The sequence below is a fragment of the Eucyclogobius newberryi genome, unplaced genomic scaffold (assembly GCF_026437365.1).
Source record: "Eucyclogobius newberryi isolate DKJ021-1_F unplaced genomic scaffold, fEucNew1.0.hap1 SCAF_12, whole genome shotgun sequence".
In the NCBI taxonomy this organism is placed as follows: Eukaryota; Metazoa; Chordata; class Actinopteri; order Gobiiformes; family Gobiidae; genus Eucyclogobius; species Eucyclogobius newberryi.
The window spans coordinates 23,563,485-23,590,756 of NW_027315746.1; the positions used below are offsets into that span (position 1 = coordinate 23,563,485).

General features: G+C 40.6%; 1 protein-coding gene across 1 annotated transcript in view; it reads right to left on the reverse strand.

The window, feature by feature from the left end:
* Window positions 1-222: 222 nt before the first annotated feature.
* The window catches only part of cdh2 (cadherin 2, type 1, N-cadherin (neuronal)), an 88,280-nt gene continuing 61,230 nt past the window's right edge, over window positions 223-27,272 (reverse strand). Inside the window, exons 7-16 of the mRNA XM_072441562.1 lie at window positions 23,767-23,939; window positions 21,995-22,132; window positions 21,342-21,527; window positions 20,828-21,081; window positions 19,747-19,889; window positions 17,684-17,917; window positions 16,445-16,678; window positions 15,436-15,575; window positions 8,434-8,598; window positions 223-1,656 (exon numbers count right to left, since the gene is read on the reverse strand). Coding sequence (XP_072297663.1) covers window positions 1,450-1,656; window positions 8,434-8,598; window positions 15,436-15,575; window positions 16,445-16,678; window positions 17,684-17,917; window positions 19,747-19,889; window positions 20,828-21,081; window positions 21,342-21,527; window positions 21,995-22,132; window positions 23,767-23,939 — 1,874 coding nt within the window. The 3' untranslated portion in view covers window positions 223-1,449. The remainder of the gene's footprint in view (window positions 1,657-8,433; window positions 8,599-15,435; window positions 15,576-16,444; window positions 16,679-17,683; window positions 17,918-19,746; window positions 19,890-20,827; window positions 21,082-21,341; window positions 21,528-21,994; window positions 22,133-23,766; window positions 23,940-27,272) is intronic.

Sequence of the window (27,272 nt, forward strand, 5' to 3'; positions counted from 1 at the left end):
TTGTTTGAAAATGACCACTTGGCCACACCACTTATCACCAACAGACTTCCCCGTCACTTTGGGCACAAATAATAAACAAAAATGGTGGTTGATTTATTCTCCTCTGCGGTCCCTTCTGTTAAAGCTATTGTTCTTGGAGATCGATGGTAGACTATGTAATTAAATTAAGTCTCGGAAATAACACCAACTTGTAGCAGGAATGAAACAATAAATGAGGCAGAATTTTAGCTCCAAAATTAGCATTTATTGGGGTGGTTGGGTCAGAGATGTAGCATTAGTTTTCCAGTACACATCCACAAGGCTTGAATCCAGTCTTAAAGCTGACGTCCTTCACCTTTTTTGGTACAAATTCAACAGTTGTGCTGACAAGATCACTATTTTCACTTTTTATTGATGTACTTTTTATCATTTTATACAAAAAAAACTCCTTAACTTCTACACATGAATGTCACCCAGACTTATTTTTTCACTTTGTAAATAAATTTTGGGAAACAACAGTTCTTACATGTCGTCATGAAAAGATAAAAACATGCAAAAAACTTTGAAATTTTTCAATCCAAATGATACATTTACAGGTTTTGGAACTTTTTGCACTTCATATACTACATCGAAAAGAAAAAGAAGAAAAAACATTATTTACACATCTTTTTACAGTGAATTAAAAGTATCAGAATATGACTAAGGCAAATGAAGTGTACGCAGAAGTTGACCCAAAACATTTTTGTAGATATTGTAAAATACCACCTCAAAAAGAAAAGAAAATGCTACAAAAGTAATCAAAACTCCCTTTATTTGCAACCAGCTGCATAATTTTAACTTTTTGTGAAAAAACTTGTCTAGTGTATTGTACAGTGCTGTTCTTTCCTTCACGTGGTTTAAATAATCCTTGACAAACCAGAACATTTTGTCACCAAAATAAACTCAACAACAAAACAGCTTGAAGCATAAGTGTAACATACAGTTGAAATCACTCCAAAAGTCAGTACCGTTAAAGCCTTGAACATAAAACTAACCATTTTAGCTCCAAAAAAATGTACAAAAAGGCACATTATATCCCAGTGCTTCTGTACTGTGAAATTCAAGTGTAACTGAGCGCAATCAGTACCATTCATTCAACAATCCTTGCGGCGACAGTCCACCATCGTTCTCTTTACCTCCCCCAAAAAAACTCCTAGAACCCGGAGCAAGAAGTGGGGACTATTTGCCTAAGCTCTCAACAAGCTATGTATGCAAAGACTACAACAATAAGCCTAGTTTTTGAAAAAAGTTCAGAATGTTGATTTTTTTTTTTTTTTTCACAGTTCCCTTCACTTTCATGAGGGAATCATCAGAAGCTGTCCACTCCAAAAAAAAAAAAAAGATTTTTTTTTTTAATTTTTAAATTTTTAAAAAAATTCTTCATCTTTTTTCTCATTTTCGAGAAGTGTGGCTAAGTAAGAGTCCTCCGTCCTAGTCGTCGCTGCCTCCGTACATGTCCGCCAGTTTTCGGAAGCGCGGGCCCCAGTCGTTGAGGTAATCGTAATCCTGATCCCCGCCGCTGCTCGAGGAGTTGAGGGAGCTGAGAGAACCGGCCGTCGAACCGCTGCCCTCGTAGTCGAAAACTAGCAGGGAGTCGTAGGGGGGCGCCGTGGGGTCGTTGTCCGCCGCTTTGAGACCCTGCACAAGAGAATGGAGAAAGGGGGGAAAAAAGGGGGTTACGTGTGGGATTATGAGTGACCGGTGCTGAAGGAAGCTAAAACACAAGGCTAATCTCCGGGTTCTTGGCTCCAGGATTAAGATGGATTGAGCGTTTACGTCAATTTTTCCTGAGATTTCTCCTAATATTTCTGGGATGTGGGATTATCCGCTTCTTGATTAAAAGCAGAGATTGAGTGTTGGGCCAGAACAAGAATCCCTTCCCTGCTGACCCCTCGGAATGACCACCACTCATTCTTAAAGAGATGGATGTCACTGGAACTTTATGGGGAATAGACTAGACTGGAGGTGGATTTTATGTCCTTTTTGCTTTCATTATTGTATATATTAGAAAAAGTAATTGCAAGAAATGGCAAGTCCCATTTCCTGTATTCAAAAGGCAACGTCACTGTCCAATAAGAGATGCTTCTATTAGAACATATGCTCAATTTGAAAAAATTGATATGCTCAATTTGAATATTGAGTGTATTGTTCATAGCAAATATACAGTAAAAAGAGCGGATTCAAAAAAAACTAAAACTTGTAAAAACTTTCAAATAAGGCTATATGGTGATATTGTGTCACTATTGTGATTAACTTTACAGCCATTTCATATTTGCCTGATAATTAAACCTCATCTAATACATTTAAAGACAGGTTTTAACACATTTCTGTTGGATTAACATCATGACATTAGATTTTCGTTATTGTCGCTAAAGTAGGTCTATTTTGTCATGTTTTTTTGTTTCAGTTAAGATAAAATAAAGAGTGCGTATCATTTCATGAAAGACAATTCACCACAAAAATAAAAAAAGTGGTTTTCACTGGAGTCTTGAGTGCTTATGATGGTGATTCTTTGCATTTTGCTAAACAAGAAGATACAAAAAATGTAACATTAGGGACCAAACAAGTCCAGTAAACCTTATTTTCATTCTATTATAGGATTTAATGAGGTTCAAATGAGATATTTTGAAGGCTGATGTAAAGAATGACAGTCAGTACAGTGTGGGAACTCATTCGCGTCATGAATGTTACACTTAGATCAACGATCCGACCTTAGCGCACACACTGTGTCGTCGATCTGCCTCGACATTCCCACAAATCCTGCACGTGTCACCGGCTGCTCCTTATGGATTGCTATCGATTCCCAGCCTCATTCCATAACTAGACCCCAGAGAGATGATGGATTGCTAATCTCCAAGTTGAGATGTGTTTTGGCCCAGGAACCACTTTGGAACCCAGCCTGTTTTTTCCCCACGCCTGCTCCTTTTTATTATTTCAACAACTGAAGACATCTCACAAATTATAGATGGGTTAAAATGTCTAGAACAGAGGCACCAAGACCTACGCTCAACGGGAACTTTGTCAGAGATTTATCGTTTCCTCCGCTTCGCTGAAACTCTCCAACAACATAATGCACTTAATGATTATTTTCCACTTGTTAGCCTTCGTTTGGTTTTTGCTTTGGGCTGATCGCTTTCATTGGAAATATGACAGATGGATCGCTTATTACAATTACAGCAATAATCTCTCCGGTTACGGCCCCTCCCGTTTACAGTCAAAGCTCTCATAAGGTAAGATAATTATAGACAGAGATTATATCACAATGGAGCCGCTGAGAAATAGTCTGTCTGTTATAAAAGAGCAACGTTAAACGAATAAGACGTTTGATGTACTCGAAATGATTGTTTGAATAGTGCTTTTTGCTGCACTTGCTGTAATGGCAAGTGCACTCCACAGGTTGTATCTGAAGTTTAAGCAAGGTTACAGGAAACTCTTTAAAGTAGAAGGAAAAGTTTACCGTATTTTAGTTAGTTTTGGCCAGGTGATTTGGTGATTATACTCCGGAGCGATTTATATGTGATACTATGTGTTATTTTCACACGGACAACCGCATTTCACAAGAGGGCGCTCTAGGCTCTAAGCGACGCAGAAGAAGAATCTGCACTTCCTCTTCCTCTGGAGTTTGTGGTGTTGTTTAGAAGTGACACAGAGGAAGAAGAATTCAGTGGATTTAGTGATTTGGGGTAAAACTGATGCTTTGGTAAACTTGTTAGCATGTTCTTTATGCTATAGTTATCTGAATAACTGTTAATATGTTATGTTAACATACCAGACACTTCCCACAGTTCTGTCTGTGCCTCATGTAGCTGAAGGTGTTAGCGTTAGCATACGTACACCTAATCACCATGTTCTCTAATCTGTTATTATTTTAAACTGCATAAAATGTCTGTTCTTGTTCTTGGATATTATCAAATACATTTCCCCCAGAAATGTGACTTATCCTCCAGTGTGACGTATATATATGTTTTTGTCTTCTCTCTTATGCATTTTTTGGCTGGTGCGACTTATAGTCTGGGAAATACGGCACTAAATCAAACCTTTTTTGGACTGAAACAACCGCGTCGCTCTTGCAGCGTTTTCAAGTACACAAGCGAGAGACGGCACCCTGGAGTTGGGACAAGGTTTAGCATCAGATCTGACGAACATGAAGTAGCTTTGACATTTGTTTAAACGGCAATAAAAATAAAAAGGCGAGGAAACGGGCCGTTACCGTTTTCCACTCATCCATGACAACAAAAATCATCTCCATTTGCATTCAAATGAACCCACTCACAACAAAGAGAAATCCAATTGGCCTTCTCTGTTCCTCTGTGTGCACCTTGGACCACCGGGTCATGCCAAAGCCTCTTCATGTGCCCCTCCTCTGTGGGAACAAACCAATAGCCCCTGGTTTGTCCCACTGCGAGGCTAAAGCCCTTTTTACTAATGCCGTTTTTGCCTTTCTGTAATTTAATTAACGGCCACTTGCTCCAGGGGTTACAGCACCGTTTCTGGATGTAAATGAGCCCCCTCTTCCAGCCTATCGCACCCCTTCTCTCCCCCTCTCCCCCCTCTGGCAGCTCGCCCTTATCAGTTGGGTCAGATTCGAGGGGAAAAGCAGAGAAGTCACTGCGCTTTAGCTACACTCAAAAAGCACACACTGCCCTCTATGCAAACTGGTCAATATTAAAACTGGTTATTCATGTTATGAGGTGAAACTAAGAATTCAAAATGTCTGTGGCATAGTTTCAATAAGCTTCTGCAAGATTTATGTCCATCCAGTGTTGCATTAGGGTATTTATCTCCATTTTATCTTGTGTTGATAATGGAGGGAGTGACCACTGCACAAAGCCTTCTCCAGCTCGTCCCAAACTCTCTCACTGGGGTTCAGATCTGGAGTAGATCAGATTCTGCTTCTTCTTAGATGTTTTTTTCCATTTTCAAACAAACCAACAGCTTTTCCTTGACCACGGGATTTGTCTTTCCACATGGTTGTTTCATAAATCAGAAGCCACTCACTGCATCAGTTGGGTTTTAATACTGAGTTGCAGCTGAAAGATCATCACCTGCAGCAGTTCTCCAGCAAAATGGTGATATTACCCTGAGGTGTGTATTATAGAATCATGAAGGGCCCTGCAATTCCCAGCCCCAATCATTTTATCAATGCGTATGAACATTTTAGACAAAGCAATAATATCTCTATGGAGACAAGTAGGTGACTGAACTCTTAGGAAGCAATTCTATGATATGCAAAACCTAAAGGAAAGCCACTAATTTAATCTACTGTGGCTTTAAACCACAACAACTACTAAAAGAACATTAATTCATTAAACATGAATAAATGACGAATGATGTTGCCTTTCTGCTTTAACCTTAGATAGAACGTAAATAATAATAATAATACCTTTTATTTATATAGCGCTTTTCAGTGACCCAAAGATGCTGAACATAATAAAAAAGGGGGGGGGGTATTTACAGACAGGGGGGGACAACACGTACAATACACATTAATATACAGATAAAATGAACAAGACAGAAGAAGTAGAGAGAAAAAGATGGGGATGTAACAGGGGGTAGAAGTGTAGACAATGGGGTAGAGGAGGCTAGGGGTAGGGGAGGTCATAGGCTTGGGTGAAGAGGTATGTTTTTAGGCGGGATTTGAATGTTGTGAGTGAGGGAGAGTGGCGGACAGGTTGGGGGAGGGAGTTCCAGAGTCGGGGTGCTGTTCGGGAGAATGCTCTGTCGCCAAAAGTTTTGAGTCGGGATGTTGGAGCAGTCAGGGTGAGAGAGGAGGAGGATCGGAGAGCTCGGGAGGAGCGGTGGGGGATGAGGAGGTCAGACAGGTAGGGAGGGGCAAGGTGGTGAAGAGCTTTGAAGGTGAGGAGGAGTATTTTAAAGTTGATGCGCTGCTTGATGGGGAGCCAGTGGAGAGAGCGGAGAACGGGAGTGATGTGATCACGGGACCGGGTGTGGGTGAGGAGGCGGGCAGCGGAGTTTTGGACCATTTGGAGTCTGTGGAGGGAATGGGAGGAGATGCCAGTGAGGAGGGAGTTGCAATAGTCAAGGCGGGAGGAGATGAAGGCATGGATGAGGGATTCAGCAGCGGGGAGGGTGAGGCAGTGTCGGATTTTGGCGATGCGGCGGAGGTGGAAGTATGAGGTCTTGACAATGTGGCTGACATGGGGAGTGAAGGAGAGGGTGGGGTCCATGATGGACCGTAAATGCTCATTTCAAATCATCAAGTTTTTCAAAGTTTTCAAATCATTTCTTTTTTTCTATAATTGAGCAGCCAGAGTTACTAGCTGGATATTGAGGTCATAAAGTCTCCAATACTACAATACAAAGTTACAAAATGTTATCAAAGGTGCCAATGTCCTTTGAGAGCTGACAACTCCAACCATTGCATTTCTACGACACAATTCAAGAACAACTCGGGAAAATATTAATGCACTATAGCATGTTCAATAGAAGACGCGGGTCTTGTTATAAAGTAATACGTTTCTCTGCACGATCGGCTGTTTCAAACATATGTATTCGACTCGGGAGAGCTTCGAAATAGGCGTCTGGCAGAAAAATGAGGAAAAAAAAGAGTGAGGTTCTAATCTAAAAACATGGGCAGGGAAAAAAAAAAAAAAAAACGGGCAGAGAAGTCCATTTGTAATGCTGCTGAAACTCTTGTCTGTTGAAGCTAGTGAAAAATACATGACTGCTCTTTTCATTTTACATTCTGCCTTCATGCTGGAGTCAATGATGGCCCGAGGAAAAGCAGGGAACTCTCATAGAAAGCCAATGCTCAACTCCAATTTGGGCTGTGACACGGCAGGAGATCCAGCATGAGGAGGGAGAAAACACTAACAATTACACCTAAAACAAGTGGAATATTTGTCCAATTTAAAGTGCCTGTGACAGTTTTGTTTTAACAATTTTCTAATTTGGACTCTATTTGGTGTATTTGTACCCGTTGTACATATAAATGATAGTTTTACACCAGTTGAGCAGGTATTTGTGGAAAAAACGTAGAAGAAAAAGCTGTAGAAAATGACAGGAAGTGACATCACACTAGGGATACTCATTCCAGTCAAAGTTTATGCATAAATTACACAAAGATTTTTTTTTTTACTCTCTAAACATTAATTCAACAAAATAAAGTCGCTCTCACGTATTTGTATCTGTAAAATTAAAAAAATTGTAACATAGATGAGTTTAATTTCTGGTCATTTTCCTAGTGTGATGTCATCAATTTCAAACAGGAAGTGAAATGATTAACTTAAAAAATGTGCTATACTGGAATAACGTGTTTATAATTTTTTTTTGTAAAATTCAAAGTATATTTGAATATATATATGAGTATTCCAACCTGTCAGAGGCACTTGGCTAGATTTTGGTTGTTCTGTAGTTAATAATGTCCACCACCAAAACGAGGATAAGGGCCGGTCAGATATTCTGTAGGGGGTTTTCATGTACCGGCATTTCTTCCTTGAATTATTAATCATTTTGGTGGAATAATAACTGGTAAAAATAAGTCACAATCAAGTGGCAGTTTATGAAGGAAGTTTGGGAAAAACATTCAAAAATACATCAAATTGAGTTCTAAAGCGTTCCATCAAAACAAAACAGAATCAATGTCGGCTGAAATATATGTGCGTTTTTTCTGACAGTGTAAACATTAATTTAACAAAGTAAAGGTGTTGCCATGGATGTTTATTCACCAAATGGAAAATATTATGCAAATTTGACAGGCTTTTGTTTATAGTTTGATAGGAATTACTTCTATACAATTACTGTGTCCAACAGGGAAATAAAGTCAAACTAGGCAAGTTTCAAAGCAAAATCTTGAATGCAATATCTTAATGTTTAGTAGTCCAAGTAATATATACACTTATTAGCTTTATGTGTATGTATTTTGTTATTTAGAGCTAAGGGCTTTTGGTCAGGAAAAAAAAAAAGAGGACCAAGGGGTAAAAAATCCTGTATTATCACTTTAGATTTATACTTCTGCAAAAGAAAAAAAAAACGAGGAGAAAGAGCAGCAAATCTATTCAAATGGATGATATATAAATGATTCCTCTCCCTATATGCATTGGCAAACATCCACACAAACATACACTACTGCAAACTGCAAAACTAGCAAAAAGACAGGCCAAAGCTCCAATCGTTTATCCCCTTTAACATATGCAAACTTTTCTTGGAGAAAGATGAAAACCATTCTACCAATAATTAATTTGATCCGAGTTGCAATCTCTCCCCGCCGCTCTCGCGCACACACAGTCATATGAGCTAAATTGTTTATTCGGTTTGTTATAAGAAAGCCATCCAACTCGAAAATGAAATCCAAGCTCTCGTGACGGCAGCCTTCCTCTAATATTGCCCTGTTATCCTGGGATTTGGCATCATCTTCCAGCAGAATGAGCCGCTTTTATTGGTGATTATTTTTACCTCGTTGATGAAGTCTCCGATGTCTCCCGGGTGGGGGGCCGCCGACCTCATGGGGTACTGGGGCTCCGGGTGCAGGGGCCGCTCATCCAGACGCCGGATCCCCACTGGCTTGATGGTGTCGTGTTCCAATGTGTCGGGCTGCTGCAGCTGGCTCAGGTCGTAATCCTGGAAATCACATGTTTACAGAGAGGTTAGAATATTCAGAATACTTTTTTAATAAGCGTTTATAAGAGTAAAAATGTTCTTCCAAGATTGGGTTTTCATGGTTTAAGAGCGAGTTCATAATGGCTTAGCTTAGGCTAAGAGTACGATGTTTCGCACCACGGCCGTGTCGGTGCCAAACTAAGGGTGAATTTAAAGAGGATCAACTTAAGTTATTAACTCTTTTATTTAATTATTTATTCCCCACCAGCTATCTCTTGTCCATGGAACTGAAATTGAAATGAAAAAAATCTTGTAACCTCATTAAGTACATTAAAGGCTGTATCTGATTTTTACCGTCAAAAACGTGAACAAATTAACTACTTCGTATCAAACTCTTTGCAGCAGTCCAAGTAATTCTCAATTAATGCATTCAGAGCATTCGAAGTATTAACCGCGTTGAGTTTATAAGCGCTATTCAACTCTCTGAGGCCAAAGCCAGTTTTGCTAGAGCGAGTTTTGCCACCACAATAAAGCTAACAACAACTAGCATGCTAACAGCGCACTTCACATTTTAGTCTCATTCACACCCATATAGATGATTTTACAATATATCTGTGCTGGGCAAAACAGATTTTATCTTTACATGAATAAAACAAAAATAAAAAAAACATCCGATACAGCCCCTTTAACCCAAACACGTGCAGTACGCTAATCCTCCAGAACACAGTGCAACGTCCAAATGCAACACTCAACGACCTTCAGATGTGTGGATTCATGTCAAGACTCCTTTTTTGCATGCAGTCCAAAAACATTTGCCCAAGATGTTTTGCTGCTGTAAGAGTAAGTGGTTGTGAGGCGTGAAGGGCAATCACTTAAATCCTAACCTGACCAGACCACATGACCTTTTTACCATCGATCCAAACAGCAATCTTTATGCATTTAAGTGGCTAAGTGCTCTACACCGCACACCTCTGAGTCCTTTCCATCTGCAACTAGAGTGATGGAGAAAAAAGTTAAGACCCAGATAGGACCATGTAGAGGACCTTTTTATGTTTTATGGGTGAATTTTGATACGAATGCTATTTATTCTGCTTCTTTAAAACCACCAAACATATATTTTAGAGTATATTGGTGATGCTGTTACTGCTTGCTTTGCAAATTAGGACTGAAGCCGTGTCATCACAACTGTTTTGATTAATAATTACATTAAAACTAATAAGGAAGGAATGTTTTTAGTATTGGCAATCCACTTGTATTTGGGCCCCAAAACTCTTGCCATGGACACAATGAATGGATACCTTTGGAGCACAGTAGAAAGAAGGCCATTATGGAAGAAAATGATCTGCACCGACAATTAAGGACTGGACCCAAATTATAACTTGACATTCAAAAAATGGAAATAGCTACATCCAGAGTTAATTTGAAAATGGACAAATTTGATAATTATGGACCAAATAGGATGACTACATGTTTAGAATGATGTAAAAAGTTTGTATACTCTCACTCTGCCCTGTTTCTTTTCTATGTTCTTTCATGCAAAATAAAATAAAAACAAAAACTGGAAGGTGTATATTTTATGTGCTATAATCAAAATAACTGGATTTTAACCTTGAATCCACAGTATGTATAAATTATTCCGTACGAACCATCCACGTTCATCCAAAAATACGATTAGCCTCAACATCACACTCACTCAACAATTCTAAATAGACTTTTTAGCTGCAAAGAAAGTTCATCCGAGTACAAGTGGGGAACATTTCCAAAGCGGTGGCTCAGAGAACGCGGCGAGGAGAGTTGAAGGAAAAACGAGACAAACTTTAATCTTCTTGTCTGTGAAGCGGCAGCCCAGGGACAATTTGACACATTAAAGGCGGCGGGCGCTGAGGGGGGGCCGGCTCGGAACCACCACATCTCACATCACACCCCGCACGAGGGGCCCCGGTGCTTGTGTGGCACCGTGCGGCTCATCAATGCCCAGACACGGGACGGTGCATATGCATAAGCCATTCCTAATCCTATTAACGTTACCGCGACAACCTGAGTGGAGCGTAGTTTGTGCAAAGTCATGGGCGAGTGTGGCGAGGGAAGTGGAGGAAGTAGTGACAGCAGATATGATAAGAAAATGCCATTTGAAAAAGCGGGCTGTGTGCCTAATAAGCGTGCATGATGGATTGTCCCTCTTTTAGAAGATTTTCGCTAATCCATCAATCTCCGTTAGAAAAATGGTCTCTGCTCGGTTGCATGTGTAGTGGCGCTCTTAAGATTACAATTCTTGCGAAAAAAGCACAAAATATTGACTGCGATTCACAGTTCTAGACACTAACTAGAGAGGTCAAAGTGTGAAATGTTTGCGTCATGGTTACTGTGGAAAGCGGCGTTGTAATCTTATGGTCATCGGTCACGGAAAGTGTTCATGGAAAGTTGTGAAATCCTTTATTCTGCGTTTGATGATTTATTTATTTACTTACTATCGTTTCATTTTAATGGTAGATTTGTACATATTTTAACTATTAGGCCTTTGAAGTGCGGTAGATTTGAAATTATATTGTCCATGATGTAGAAATTATTTTATGCCAAGAACACAATAACTCTAAAGAAGGAATATTGCACAAAAAAATTAAATAAATACAAAAAAGTGTACAATATTTAAAAAAAAAAAAAACCTTAAGCTGCAAGAAATAAATAGCAGGTAAAAACAAACAAGTAAACATAAATCACCAACTAGTACAAAGAAAGAAAATGTATACCCACAATAAATATTGGCCGCTTAAAAGTATTGTTCCATCTAAAGTATAATATAGAACAGGAAGTTGCTATAGTAACAATCATAACAGGCCAAAGATAATTTTTCATGATCGATGTTGACTGTTTAAAATACAGAACAGCTAAACGCCGATACTCTCTGGGCCAATGTGTACTGCCATTTTAGATAATTTCCCTCAAATTACAAGACTTTAATCAAATATTCTTAATTTTAAAATAGTGATTGAATTACGACACCTCTGATCACATTACACACAAACAGTAAACTAATTCATGCTATAATGTACACGGAATGGACTGGATTCTGAACGGGAGTGACGTCCTTGTCAAAAGCAAACACTCCACTGTGGTTGAATGTTATTTCCACATTCAAGGACGTGAGAGTAAGAGAGAGTGGTCATCTCGTGTCGCTCCAAAGTGCTATCCATCTTCTGTGGTCGCGTCATGTCTGACTTGGGGTTTGACCTTGTCGGGGCCCGGCTCTGCAGGGGCCAGTGTCGGAGGCTGAAGCACTGCGTGTGGAGGCTGAAGTGAGCAGGGAGCTCTGATGACACGGACGCGCACTGTAGCCCGGAGGGGATTGACCCTTCACACCACACGAGTGCAATGGCCGCCCCCGGCACCCTGACCCACATTTGAATACATGGACACGGGCTGCACTGAGCTCAGCATAACTAAGCAAAGTAATGGCTTTCCTGTTTTGCATTTTGCACAGAGGAGCATATCTTAAATCATGTGTTTATTGCACTGTCCACAAAGAATAAACAAATATATATATATATATATAGTGTAATTATGACTTTAATGTCACAATGCAATATATGTAGGAGCTTTGTGGTACATATAAAGGTTGTTTTTCACTAAAATGCCATTGCAAGCCTTAAATGCAATCATCATGGGGATATTACAAAAGAATAATGACATGAATATGCCTATATCCGACTTTTAATTCTACTGAAAATGCCCTTTAGTGTAATGTATCGTGCAGCCATTTGAGAGACAAAAATAGAAAAATATTACCCATGTATTTTCAAAAGCATTTTAGTTGGATGAGAACCATTTGGAATCAACGGCCAAGTAAAGGTTGGGAATATATCGAAATTTAGATAATGTTGCTACGTTGATATTTCTGCACTTTTGTGATAATGTATATATATATATATTTAACATCTGTATTTAAATACCGGTACAAATTTCTGTCAGAAATAATGCTGCTGACCCCTCTTTTGTCTTGTCCTATGTTTTCTAGGACATATCTTTGATTGTGTCCTCTTTTGTGGGTGAAATATATGCAACAGTTATCACATCTGCAACAAACAAACCAAACATTTCAAAACCAAAAATGGTCATTTGAAAAGACAGACGTCTTCCTTCTGGCGTACATTTGATTTCCTTTTCACCAGCAAAATTGCTCGGTTTCAAATGTGCGTCATCTCTTTTTGTGTGCTTTTGGACAGAATAAGTTCTTTGCAAACCAATACAAATTGGCTACAACTAAAACCGTATATTCGCAAAGCATCCCCTGGCCTGACACTTCAATTTCCTCCTCAGCGGGAGACATGGAGAACAGAGGGGCCTATTACAATGACTACTGTGAAAGTCAGGTACAGTTTTTTTTTTTACCTAGCACAGGCTCACTCCACAATTCTACACCATTTTCTATATTTTGGTCCTCCTCCAAATAAAAGCGCGTTCAATCAATACAACAGACCCTGCATCGCTGCCAAGAAAGGTTATGTTTTGGGTCCACGTTTGTTAGCAAAGCATCCCAAAAAGTTATGGCTGTGTGAACTGTTGAGGAAAGGCCAGTCATGGGTCAACACACATTTTTGTGTGTATTCCAGTCAAAGTCTTCATCTAATACTATATTGTTACAATACTTTTGTACAACTATTTTGAGGCTGCACATGGCAAATCTGGTATTTAGCAAATACACAGGTGAAGGGAGTTTTAGGAAAGATAAAACGACTGCACTGGTGCCACTACTACCATCACTACTAATTATAGCCCACTATATTATGTCAAACAAATGTACCGGACTGTGTCCGTGTACATTGGATTTGCTCCAGTACAGATGAATACAACTGTATGTTGTAAGAGCCGCTCAGGGTGAAAATAGGACCGCAGAGTGTGTTCTGCATTTAATTATCAAACATTTTATTCTCTGTGAAGTGCGATATTAGCGTGCTAGTCACTTCAAGCTTTATCATGACTGCAAAACATGTGAAGAAAATGTGAGAAAGTGAGTAATACCGTTGGACTAGTTATGTTTTTAAGACATTTAACATTAAAGGCGCAACGGACGATTTTTCGGCGATTTGAGAACGCAGGCAGAAGTGCGCATGCGCACTTCCCCGTGCGGACTGATACAACACACACGTGCGTTTGTTTATTAGCGTGATGGAGCGCATCGCATCTCTCGTCTCCCGTAGATTTCCGTCTTCTTCTGCGTCAGCTCGAACTGTCTTTCTCCGTCTTCATTTTGCCCTGTACACTGAGGGAACTATATTATGATAGATCCATGCGCTTAGGCACACGGAAACGTGAGGACGAACCGCACGCGGCTGCAGGTGAGCGGTAGGTGCGTTTTAGGATTGATACGTGGCAGGACAAATGATTTATCCACGCCACGAGGAAATATGATAAAAAATTTGCTGAAAAAAATTGTCCATACCACCTTTAAGGATATTCACAAACTTGACTGCAGAGTGGAGGTGGAGGATTTTGTTGCCCGTAGGCTTTATTAGACAGGAGAGTACAGGGGAAATGGGGAATGAGAGAGGGGGGAAGACATGCAGTAAATCGTCGGAGTCGGTTTATATTTTCCTCCAGAGTGCTCCGTACAAGTACAAGTAAAAGCAGTCTTTTCTTCCTAACCACTGGCAGATGTGTAATGGCCTCCCCCTCATATTGTTACCTTAGTCTGGCCTCCATTATGGCCTCACAGCAGATGTCTGTCTCTAATTGACATCAGCTCACCAATTACAAGTCTCCAAGGCTAATTTGGCACCGGGTCGGGTCAGCCCGGGGTCCTCCGCTCGCTTTACCCAAGTCTATAAGGTGCGTGGCTGGTATAAGCAATACGGACCGGCAGCGAGAGAAGAGCCCCATTTATGACATTACTGTCTTTTTTTTTTATGAAATGATTCCATTCCGCTAAGAGGAGGACATCAGGACAATTGAATTTGTGCCTGCAGCCTGATCAGCGGTGGCTCTTGAGATCGGACATGGCGCCTGTGGCTCTATTGTCTGCCTTTGTGCGCCAGAGAGTGAGGAGAGGATCGCTGCCTGTACGTCCGATTGGATCAAAAGACGTTGGCGGTATTGATTCTACGTCTTCTCATCCTTTAGATCTCAATTTTGATTTTTCATTTAGGTACGACTGTTCACAACAACCGCGCCGCGTCGGAGGGATAAAAGCAGTGAGATGTTGTCAATACGGCAGACATAAAGCAAAGCCAGCAATTTCCCACAAGACTGAATCCATTTTGTGCAATGTGTGGATTTGATGGAAGCATACAAATTAGGTTGTTTTCAAAAATATAGTCCATCATTTTACTTGTAACATACATGTCACCCAGCCATTTTTCATTTTCAATTTTTGGATTGCATAGGTTTTACTTATTACTTTTTGGTTTAGGTTTGGTGGTCAGGCAGTTTGTGAAGAAAGTTGGAAAAATAAGAGTTAAAAATGACAAGAAGTAGAGCAGCGTTCTAAAACAATCGTAAATATCGGGTAATAACAATGGCCACAATAGTTAACATCATGGTTGCTAGGTAACACTTGTCGAATTACCTCTACCTATGTCACATCTTCTGCTCATGTCTAACCAGGAAGTACAATTATAAACTAGTCAAACTGGGGGAAACTAGTCAAAATGTTTAGTAAAATCTAAATATAATGCATAGTCAAACCGGTCATATGCCCTTTGATCGACGTCTTCTGTTATGTAACTTATTTCACGACACCGGGCATCATGTAAAATAATGTAAATGCAATGCCCACAGCTTGGTACCACACATGAGAGTTATTTCACATTTCGTTTCATGTCTTGTAGAGGCGTGGGTGTTTTAAAATGCCGGTGGGGCCTTTACCTGATCTTCCTCTCCGCCTCCCTCCTCGTCGTACTTCAGGATGTTGTCCCGTACGTCGTCCTCGGGGTCGATGAGCAGCTGCTTGGCCTGGCGCTCCTTGTCCCTGCGCTTCATCCACACCACGAACATGAGCACCAGAACTGCGCCGGAAACACACAATCGCAGCTCGCAGTTAGACGTGGGAACGACGGATGGTATGGCAAATGTCGTCTTGTGTAAAGTGACATTTCTGCACTTTAGTGGCCGATTTTAAAGTCCATTCACGTTTTGAACCTCAACTAAGACATTTACAGACACATTTTAGCACATTCCTAATGCTTTGTTAAAATATCATCTGAATATCTTTATTGAGGTAATAAAAAATATATAAAAGATATTAATTTTAGCGCATAACGCCCGCTCCTACGCACATTACCAAGCACACTTATCATTTTAATTTACTTACATTTTTATAACAAGCATGTGTACTTTCTGTTTCATGACATGTTTAATTGTGTAGGAAGTATTTTTGTATTTTTGGTTATAAAAATGTTCTCTCAAATCATGTTAATTACATTTCTGCTGCAATTAATTTGACAAAGTTGTCAACGAATATCTTCCTTTAGAGATGATAACTTATTTAGCTAATTAGCCGGATGTCAAATCCATTAAAAATACATTTACTTTAGTCATTTAGCATCCATTTGAGTGTCAGTACATCTAAAATTGTAACATTATCTTCTCGGCTTGTTGCTTAATTGACAACGTTCACTCTTGAAGCTGATTTAGTTTGGTTTGATCCTGGTTTAGTCCTGAAGTAGACTGTGTTTCGCGTTTGTATTAACGCAACATCACTACTGAGCAAATTGAGTTCTTCCACCACAACACCCTAATACCCACCATATTTCCCTGCAATCTGATATTTCAAAGCTTTTTTTATAATCCCTAATCCTATGGTAATCTAGTGACCATCGCGGATAACCGTCTCTCTAAACCCGCCCGCAGCGCCCCTCGCAATTGAGACACTCACTCAGGAGGATGATGATGCAGAGGAGGATGGAGATGATGGCTCCCGTGCCCAGACCCGCCGCCATGATGTGCTGCTGGTCCGTGCAGTCGCCGTTCATGTCGCACTGGCACACCTTAATACGCAGGTACGAGGTGTTGGACATGGGCAGGTTGCCGGAGTCGGTGATGATGATGGGCAGCTCGTAGATCCCGCTCTCGAGGTAGCCGATCTTCAGACTCAGCTGCGCGTAGTCGCCTGTGGGAGCAAACGGCGAGTCAGTGCGGCGCCGGGCGGAGGAATTTACGGGAATAATGTGCAGTCGGGAAATTGACGCATCAGACGTCTTTTTTTTGAAGGGATTAGGTGAAAAGTAGAGTGGATGTTTAAATAGGCCTTGTTCACAGTGAGATTACACACTTGTTATAAGAAATAGGCAGCTACCTGGGAAACACATCTGCATATCTAAATCCCCAAAACATGGTCGGGATTTAGATTCGGGGCTTATAACGCTGCTGAATACCTTTTCATAATGCTGCTTATGCTAAATTCCCGGTTACGATGAACCAAATGCTATTATCCTATTAAGTTATATTCAGTGTCGCCTGAGTCACACTATCTAACAGCAAAACAAGCAGCCATTCGGCTTGGCTACATTATTTTTCAGCTGTAATTAGCATAACCAATTAGCAACTGCTTAGTATTAAACAATAGTTTCATTTGCCCTTTAACATTTTTGTATAACATAATGGGGAAGTGTGCATCTACTGTCAAGACAGTTTAATTGTGCATAACATTTAACAAAACAGGAAAGCTTTAAGCAGTTTTTTGACAATAGTTTGTACCAATATAATAAAGGGCCAACACTGACTTGTTCCTGTTTTGTGGTATGATTGTTGTCAAAAGTCAGAAAAAACAGATTTTTTTTTTTTTAAATAATTGAAAATAAATAAATAAATACTCGAACAAAAGAAAAACATGACGTGACCTTTTCTGAACTTTTTTTTTACATTATCAGTGTGGCCTTGACTAGTGAGCCTATTCCTTTGAATTAAATTAGAGTTTGAGTGCTATTGAAAAGTGCTGAAAGTAAAATTTGGTAAAACATTTTTGAAATAAATAAAACGTTGTGCTGTGTAATTAGGATGTAACAACACAAAAAATCCAAGAAAGTAAAGAAAAGAAAAGCTTTTTATATTTCACATCAATGCCTCCATTTCTGAAATCTCCAGATAAAACAAAGCACTTCAAACTCGATCTCACCGCTTATCCTGGTGATGGTCCAGTTCCTGCGCACGTCCGACGGCCTGTGCGCCAGCTCGAAAGCGAACGGCCCGGCGTTGGGGTTCAGGTCCCCGTCCACCGCCGTGATGTTGATGGCGTTGGGCTCGGGTTTTTCACAGATCTCGGCCTCCTGGGGGAACACCTTGGGGGCGTTGTCATTTATATCCAGGAGGAAGATCTGCAGCGTGCCGGTCCCTGTGGCCGGAGGAACGCCTGCACAGAGCATACATCACATGGTCAGGGCGAGTATTGAGGAGGGTGATGGAGGCAGGCGCGAGAACTGTTATTTTAAAAAGGAATGAGCGCTAATGCTGAGCTTAATCAACTCTTTAAGTCATTACCGTATTTTCTGCACTATAAGGCACCCTGGATTATAAGGCACACTGTCAATGAATGGTCTATTTTCGATATTTTTTCATATACAAAAGGCGCACAGGACTATTAAGCAAAAAACAAAACGTGTACCACACAAAATTGCTTTGAGATCAGTAAGCACCACCAGAATTAATCCATATATAGCGTACTGGATTATAGTTTTTTTCTGAGAAAATGAAAGGCTTTTAAGTGCGCCTTATAGTGTGGAAAATACTGTACCGTATATGGAAAAAGAAACATCTTAATCTGTAAAGTTATAATCATTTCATCATCATCATTATTTTATATTTTGGACATTTAAAATCTCAATAATGATAAAAAACAACTTAATGCCAACCGATTTCTGGTTAAAAACTTCAACAACGTCAGCACTCAAACGTGCATGAATCAACTCTGAGTACAACTTTGAGTGAATAGATTGGAGGGAAAACTATTAGAACAAGGTTAAAAGCTATTGAAGGTGGATTTGCATAAAAGGTCTCGTTTAACAAATGGCTCAAGCCCTAGCATCCAGATCTGGTATTAGTTTTTAGGTAATAATTGACAAACTAAACCCAAGCACACTGTATACAAGCAAATGATAATACTACGCTTTATATAATTAACATTTCTGTCATCATTAGCTTGCACTTGTTGGCCTTTATATAAAAATACTAATTGCTTTATATAACAGTAAACGCTCACAAAAAAAAAAGCTTTTCATCCCAGCATTTCATAACCAATTTGCAAAATGCAGCCAAGTAATTTAATGTGAACTTTTTTGTTCATACAAGACTGAATTGTGAAATGCTTATTAATCTGTTAGACGCGATAACCAAAGCAGACTCTGCGCTTCTTCATATCAAGACAGTTACTCCAGCGAGAAGAGCCACATCCAAACGTCATACTGTTCTGAAAATCTAATCTCCAGTGAGGGAAAAGAGTCAGAAAAAGAGTGATATGAGAACATTGGGCAGTGTGCGCTGGGCGTCTTCCTGACCGAGGACACGGGACGGCATACTAAAGGCATCAGACAGAGCCCACTGTGGGACGCCTCTATGTATTCACAGCTAAGAGGCTTTTTTACCATTCAAGCCACGCTCAAAGCAGCTAGTCATCCAATCCTGACCCATTAAAGCCGAGAAACCTCTTATTGGGGTAGTTTTTAAGCCTATTGGCCTAAGCTATGCCCCGTGGAATATAGGGTAAACCTGGACAGAGGCAAATCCCATCAGCGCGTGGAAAGGCGACTGCATCGGCGCGCTCGTCTTCTCGCGGGTGAGAAGACCTTCAAGACCTTCATTAACCTTCAAGACGAGGTGGTCAGTTTTTTTCCCAGGAAAGCCGCCAAGTGTCAGCTATGAAGTTGACCTTCAACTAGCAAATGCCGTCTTTGTGGATGTAACAGAGTAGCGCTTTAAAAAACAAAAAACAAGAAAAGAAAAGAGTACTACATAAAAAAAAAAAAGAAGAGTTGGAGCACTTGGCTTTGCAGGTAGCGCTGGATTAAAGTACTCAAAAGTCGATGCTAGGTGGAAGTAATGACCTTTTTGAGCGAGGCTACGCTAGACATCTGTGAAAAGGCAAGCACTATCGCATCCTCAGTGGCTCGAGTTAAAAAATGTAGCGGAAAAACTGGTACATGACAGACATCCCCTGACTCCCAAATCCTTCGAACTGGGACGCACCGTTGTCGGATGCCAGGAACGTAGCGTTGTACAAGCTGTTCTTCACAAAAGGCGATTCTCGATCCAAAACGGCCATTGTTGTGACGCGCCCGGTGTTTGGGTCAATCCGCAGCCACCCGGCAGGATCGGTGAACTTGGAGTACCTGCGAGGGCAAGATAAGGGCAGAAACATTACATACCTGTGCTCTTGTTTTTCAGGGCTTTTCTGTTGGATATAACTGCCATTTTGCCAATTTTGTACTCGGGGAATGTTTTAGCGTTTACACAGATAAATATTTAATGCTTTTATCATAATTATTCCAACTTCGGAAAACCGGCTCACAGGGGAGACTCGAGCAGACATGTTGTTTTGGGTAAGACTAATTTGTACGACAAAATGTAGAATTACAAAGCGAGCGGATTTCCCATGCACACTTCACTCAAGGAGAACAACAACAGAATAAATCATTGCAAAATCTTTATGTTCTTTTTTCGGACGACTTTTTAGCCGGCAGATAGAGATATCCAGCAATTAGCTACAAAGTACGGATTCATTGGAGTCAAACTACTTTTTTTGTAACATAATCTAACGTGTAACATTTGTGTCATTTGAACATAATTACTATCCCTCGTAAACTTGAGTTACTTTTTCTTGGCCATAAATGTGTGTAATCCATAGAACTGCAGCAAAACAGTAAAAAATATAGAATGTAATGTCATCTTTTGGTGACAGATACATGAACCCAAAGAAATACATGGGTTCAGGGCAAACTGTACATGTTTCCTCTGCTGCTGATTTAAAATGACGGTGAATAAATGCAAGTTTAAAAGTAAATTTATAGTAACCAGCAATACAATTACTTTAAAACAGAGGGATTTTATTAGTTTTGCAAAATATCTGACAAACATTGATTAAGATGTATTCCAGTCATTAAACCATCATACTTATACTGCCCATGTTTGAGTTTCTTTTATGCTTAACCTCCCGCTAACGTGGCCATTATGTAAAGATTATGAGATAGTGACTTGTCAGTATTCATAACGCTTTGCCGACTTGGTGTAGAATATTCTGCGGATCAGTTCATTGACTTGTAAATCGAACCTGATGTTCTGGTGCATGAAGCGGTCAGGGTCCTGGGCAGTGAAAGTGGTGAGAGTGGACTCGGGCAGCATTCCTTCCTCCAGCTTAATGAGTTTGGGGTCGGGCTGGAAGTATGGGCTCTCGTTGACGTCGATGACCCGGATGGAGACGGTGGCGGTGGACTGGCGAGGCGAGTGGATGCCCCTGGCCAGAGGCACCTCGTTCCGGGCCTCCACGGTCAGCACATAATTCCTATTGGTCTCAAAGTCAATGGGCTGCAAACAGGAGAGAGAATAAAATGAGCAGACTATCTTGTTTGAAAGATTCAGGTGTGGTTTGTGTGTTTGTTTATGCATTCATGAAATACATAATGGATGGACTGTTTTCATAGTTTGAGTATGAATAAATACATTAATTATAAACTATTTATTTCATGAATGGATTTTTTTTTAGCTGGTGTCCTGAATTCCAGGCTCAAGTGACGCCATGTGTTTTTCTGTGTATCCCGGGGGAACGGGGAGGCGAAGTATCTTACCTTGACGACTGTAACTAGGCCCTCGTTAGTGGTTGGATCAGTGGGCACAGAGAAGCAGCCGATGGGGTCGCCCCCGGTGATTTTGTAGACTGCGTTCCAGGCCGGCGTGTTGGGCTGGTCCTTGTCAGTCACCGTCAGGTTGGCCACGATGACATTCACACGGTTTTCAGGCACTTCCCCGAAGAACTGCATGAATAAACCATGACAGTACAGAGCAGCAAGCTGTTAGTGATACTGCTGTGACAGCACAAAACAGTAGCAATCCCAACCTCATGCACACGGCAGGACCAATCTAGGTAAATAGACATCTAAGGTAACTTATCATGTCATCATGGCCATCTCCAGCCCTGTCCTCTCCAGATAGCTCAACTGTGGCATTACAAATTTCAGTGATTCAGAGTACAGTAAGTGGCTCTTTCAGCAGCGCAGACAGCCCCACTGTCGCATGTGTCAACATTTTGGAGCGGGATGGAACACTTTACGCTCCGCTACCCTCTTGTATATTTGGATGGCTACAGAAACGCTGGCCAGGCAGAACCAGTCAGCAAACACAAGACTAACTGAATGTACATCGGGGTGGACTACAGGCCCTGTGGCTCCTATTCACCAGAAAAGCCTCACGCTTTACAATAATGTGCATTACTGGCACTCACCGTCTCTGCAGTGAACTCAGGTGGGTTGTCGTTGATGTCGGTGACCCTGATGACAGCGGTGGCTGTGTTGGACAGACCGTACATGGGATTACCCTCCATGTCAGTGGCCTGGATGATCAGTGTGTACTGAGACACTTTCTGTTGGGAGAGGCAAGCGCATTACTTACATTACTTACACCAGAAAGACAACATGACCCGGTTTGTAATGACTATATATATTTGCACATCATTATACAGTATACACCATAAGCATAAGACAAACAAGAGCATAAATCACAACAAACTTGCATCCAAAATAAATGAACTAAATCAGCGTCTTTCTTTCAGCTAAAAAGTGGTCTTGTGTTGCACCAGATTTAACAGGTGACCTTAATAAGATGTGGAATGCACTGTACATAAATATTAATGTCTGGAGCTAAAGTGAAACAAACCTGGCTAGAGTCTTAATTATGATGACTAATGGAGGCTTTTTATATGAATCTGATTTATTCCTTTTGGCTCAGGGCTGGCTTGTATGCATATGTGAAAGTTGCACCCCTGCTCTATGCGCCATCACAACGCTAACAAATGACTCTTCTCGCATTAAAAGCCACTCAGGTAACGGGCCAGAAGCCGGATAATGAGAACTGGGCAAATTACTTTCATGGTGGCAACTGGCGGACATAAAATGGCAGCCGCGGGAAAGGAGTGATTGAGCAGCCACACAAACCTGGACTGCCCTCGCTAGAATTGCACCGGATGGCAAGAGCGCCGTGCTGTTGTGAATATTTTCACGATTGGCCGTGCCAGCCGGCAAAACACAGGGGTGTGTTTAGGAAATAAATGGGGAGAATGAGGGCGAGCTGCTTGGTGATGCACACGCAGACTCCTTGTAGAAGTAAATAACTGTGAAATGTCCATTTGGACTTGGCATTACCTTAGTAATCAGAAAAAAACACATAACTTGCATTAGAACTCACATTTGGATATATTGCAGTGTCTGAGGAACTATATTAAAATACAAAGCCTGTTTCACACAACTAAAGGTTATACATATTTAATAATAATAAGCTTCTAAATGGGGTTTCATACTATTCATAATTTATTTTTGTTGTAAGTTATAATTTAGCTTTAAAGGCTAATGTTTTTTAATAAGATAAGATAAGATATTCCTTTATTGTCCCACATGGGGAAATGAATACATTTGTAGTGTAGTAGAATTATCATTTATCATATTTCCATTTTTTCCTTAATTTAATAATGTTTATGGAACTTCCTATTCTCTTTTCTTTTTTAAGGGGACATATTATATTTAGATAGATTCATACATGTTTGAGTCAAATGTTTTATTGTACTGCATTTGAGACTCGAACGCTCAGAAAATGTCTTTCACCTACCCCCCATCTCCGCCCACATCTCTGTTCAAGCTTGTGTGTTTGTTCAAATCTGTTTGGCTCAGAGTCAAAGTTCAAGGATGTCGTTTAGCCATTTTTCAACATTAAAACCAAGTCAATGAAAAACAATCCACTGTTTGCTAGGGTAAAATGCAAATATGAAGAGGCGGGGCTAATCAAGTCTGCATTTGTCCTTTTTCTAAGCCTTTTTGGACCACTTTTGCAGTTTACAATAAACAAAATGTAAAATCATCTTCTTCATGTCTTATAGTTTATTACCAAGTACAAGAAAAAAAGCACAATATGTCTCCTTTAAGTCACTGTACACTTCTTAACCGTCTAATTTAGGCTTCACTTCCTGTCACAGTTTGTGCCAATGAAACGCTCAGCTGAACGCACCTCTCTGTCCAGGCCGGCTGCCACGGTGATGATGCCTCCGGTTTTGTTGTTAATGGTGTACATGTTGGAGCTGGGGCTCTCCGGGCTTTGGGAGAGGATCTTGTAACGCAACATGCCGTTGGCCGTCTTGGGGTCGTCTTTGTCCACAGACGTGACGGTCATTACGAACGTTCCTGCGGCGACGGAGAGAACAAGAGGACTGGGTGAGTCACAGCGGGACATTTTACCACTTACAAGCGTCTTTGATGAGATAAAACACGCTTTGTTATTTGATATTTTTAAAAGGAAAGGGACTATGATGATTCTAGTATACTAGGTTTAATATCTGTTCTTTTATAGTTTTCTTACATTGGTGAGACTAATAATTTTAAACATTAAGAACTCTTCATGCATATTTATTCATACTGTAGAAATAAATCATTTACTACTCTACTTTTTTTAAGAATCCTCATAAATTTGCACAACACATCATCTGGACAGTTCCTATGGTAAATCCACAAATCTTTTGTATTGGGAAGTTTTCGTGTTGAGTGCTTTATGAATATATATTAGGAAATCTGTGCATTTGTAACTTGTAAATTAGTTTTTCCGTGATTGTCTTGTTCTTTATTGTGTATTGTATGTTCTGCAGTTGCTCAGCACTTTTGCCCAAGACAAATTTCCCACTGCGACAATAAGAGCACAATTGAGTCCATTGAGTTAAACATCGCTCAACGCTTGACAAAAGCAATATTTAAAAAGTCTCACAAACTCAATGGTATACAGGTGAGCAAAAAAGAGAGTAAAGTTCTTTTTGACATGGAAATACCACATCATCATAATAATAATAATAATAATAAATATAGCCGCAAGCGGCAATGATCGGCCCTCGCCACGCCACCGCCATGCCGCAAGAGGAGGGGGCGCTAACGCACCCCAATTGTCCTTTTATTACATCTACTGCTGAATCTGTGACGCTGTCACATCTTCTCCCCTTTGTTTTACCATCAAAAAGCAATTTTATTTTGAATTCTTGGCAAAATGTGCGGCTTTGCCGCACAGACACCGTGACTCTTTGAATAAAAATGTGGATAACTTTTGATGGTCCACCCCTGAAGATGAGTCTCACAAAATTTCAGGTTAATATGTCTAACGCCCTAAGAGGAGTTCGTGAAAGTCTAAAGTGTAAACATGTTCTGGCGATTTCCCCATTGGAATAACATGGAAGGTTTCGGTCATCGTTACGGCAACGCCATAACAATTATGACATGGGTCTCATTGACTTTTTTGATGGGGATGCCAAAATTGAGTTGTGTGTCAAATTTCATATAATTTCGCAAAACTAAATATTTAACCTCCATATAAAATCTGTAGGGGTCGCTGTGGCTCCAAATTAATTTATTTCACTTCAAGTAGGTTTAGGGCAAAGAGTTTTAACAACTGATTCTAATTTGACGCAATTCGGACTTTATCTGCGCAAACGGCAGAAATGTTAAATTTGGGAGATTTCTGAAATTCTTGCTTCTGAAATTCTTGTACAGTACAGTACAGAGACCGTGACAGGTATCAATGTAATTTGGATAATTTTTGATGTCCCACTCCTCAGTAGCATTTTCACAAAATTTCAGCTTTTTAGGGCCAACGCCCTGGGAGGAGTTCGTAAAAGTACGACGTTTGGAAAAACTCCGAAGTCATGTTTAGCCATTTTTGAAGCAATATGGCCGACATTTGGTTGGGTGGACGGCGTTGCCGTAATAATATTTTTTACTTCTCTTGTCATCATCTACCTCTGCGCCAAATTTCATGATTCTACGATCAGATTTTTTTTGGGTCATTTCCCTTCTCTCAATGCATTTTTGGTACATTTGGGGGCGCTGACGTGCCAATTTTTTTAATTTTAGAAAAAGGATATAGCCAGAATGTAGAGAGGCACGATTTTTAGAGGTGTGCAAATTTTTGTGACTTTTCGTCAATGTTCACTGGGTGAAAAATAAGGGGGTTGGTCCCGAGAAGGAGAAGAAGAACAAGAAGAAGAAAATATAGCCGCAAGCGGCAATGATCGGCCCTCGCCACGCCGCCGCCACACCGCCGCCACGCCGCAAGAGGAGGGGGCGCTTACGCGCCCCAATTGTCCTTTTATTACGCTAAACATAACTAAACATTTAACCTCCATATAAAATCTGTAGGGGGTGCTGTGGCGCCAAATGAATTTATTTCACTTCAAGTAGGTTTAGGGCAAAGAGTTTAACAACTGATTCTAATTTGACGCAATTCGGACTTTATCTGCGCAAACGGCAGAAATTTTAAATATGGGAGATTTCTGAAATTCTAGCTACAGTTTGCGGCTTCGCCGCACAGAGACCGTGAGAGGTATCAATGTAATTTGGATAACTTTTGATGTCCCACTCCTCAGTAGCATTTTCACCAAATTTCAGCTTTTTAGGGCCAACGCCCTGGGAGGAGTTCGTAAAAGTACGACGTTTGGAAAAACTCCGAAGTCATGTTTAGCCATTTTTGAAGCAATATGGCCGACATTTGGTTGGGCGGACGGCGTTGCCGTGATAATATTTTTTACTTCTCTTGTCACCATCTACCTCTGCGCCAAATTTCATGATTCTACGATCAGATTTTTTTTGGGTCATTTCCCATCTCTCAATGCATTTTTGGTACATTTGGGGGCGCTGACGCGCCAATTTTTTTTATTTTAGAAAAGGGAAATAGCCAGAATGTAGAGAGGCACGATTTTTAGAGACGTGAACATTTTTGTGACTTTTCGTCAATGTTCACTGGGTGAAAAATAGGGGGGTTGGTCCCGAGAAGAAGAAGAAGAAAGAATATTAAAGCCGCAAGCGGCATCCAACGGCCCTCGCGGGCCGCCGGCCTTCCGACTCTGCTCTCTGCATTTTACAGAGATGGCGCTAACGCAATTGTCTAAGAACTAAGACAGCGACACATTGGACATGTACAATGCTGTGCTTAACCAGTGCAAATGAACACAAATGTCGGTCAAATGTGCAGCTCCAGCGCACAGAGACCGTGACACTTGGAATAAAAATATGGATAACTTTTGATGCTCCGCTTGTGTAAATTATTTTTCCCAAATATGAGCTTGATCGAGCTATTGCCCACAGAGGAGTTCATTAAAGTGTGAAGCATAAATGTGAACATTTCAAGGATTTGGCGTTTTTCCCATTTGTGACAGTATATTTGCAGCTCCACGGCACAGAGACCGTAGCACTTAAAATCAAAATATGGATAACTTTTGATGCCCCATTTGTGTAGATGATTTCCCCAAATATGAGCTTGATCGGGCAATCGGCCTAGGAGGAGTTGGTGAAAGTGTGAAGCGTGAAAATGTGGTCATTTTAGAGATTTCGCTGTTTTCCCATTTCTGACATATATTTGCGGGTCCGCCACACAGAGACCGTAGCACTTAGAATCAAAATATGGATAACTTTTGATGCCCCGCTTGTGTAGATGATTTTCCCCAAATATGAGCTTGATCGGACAATCGCCCTAGGAGGAGT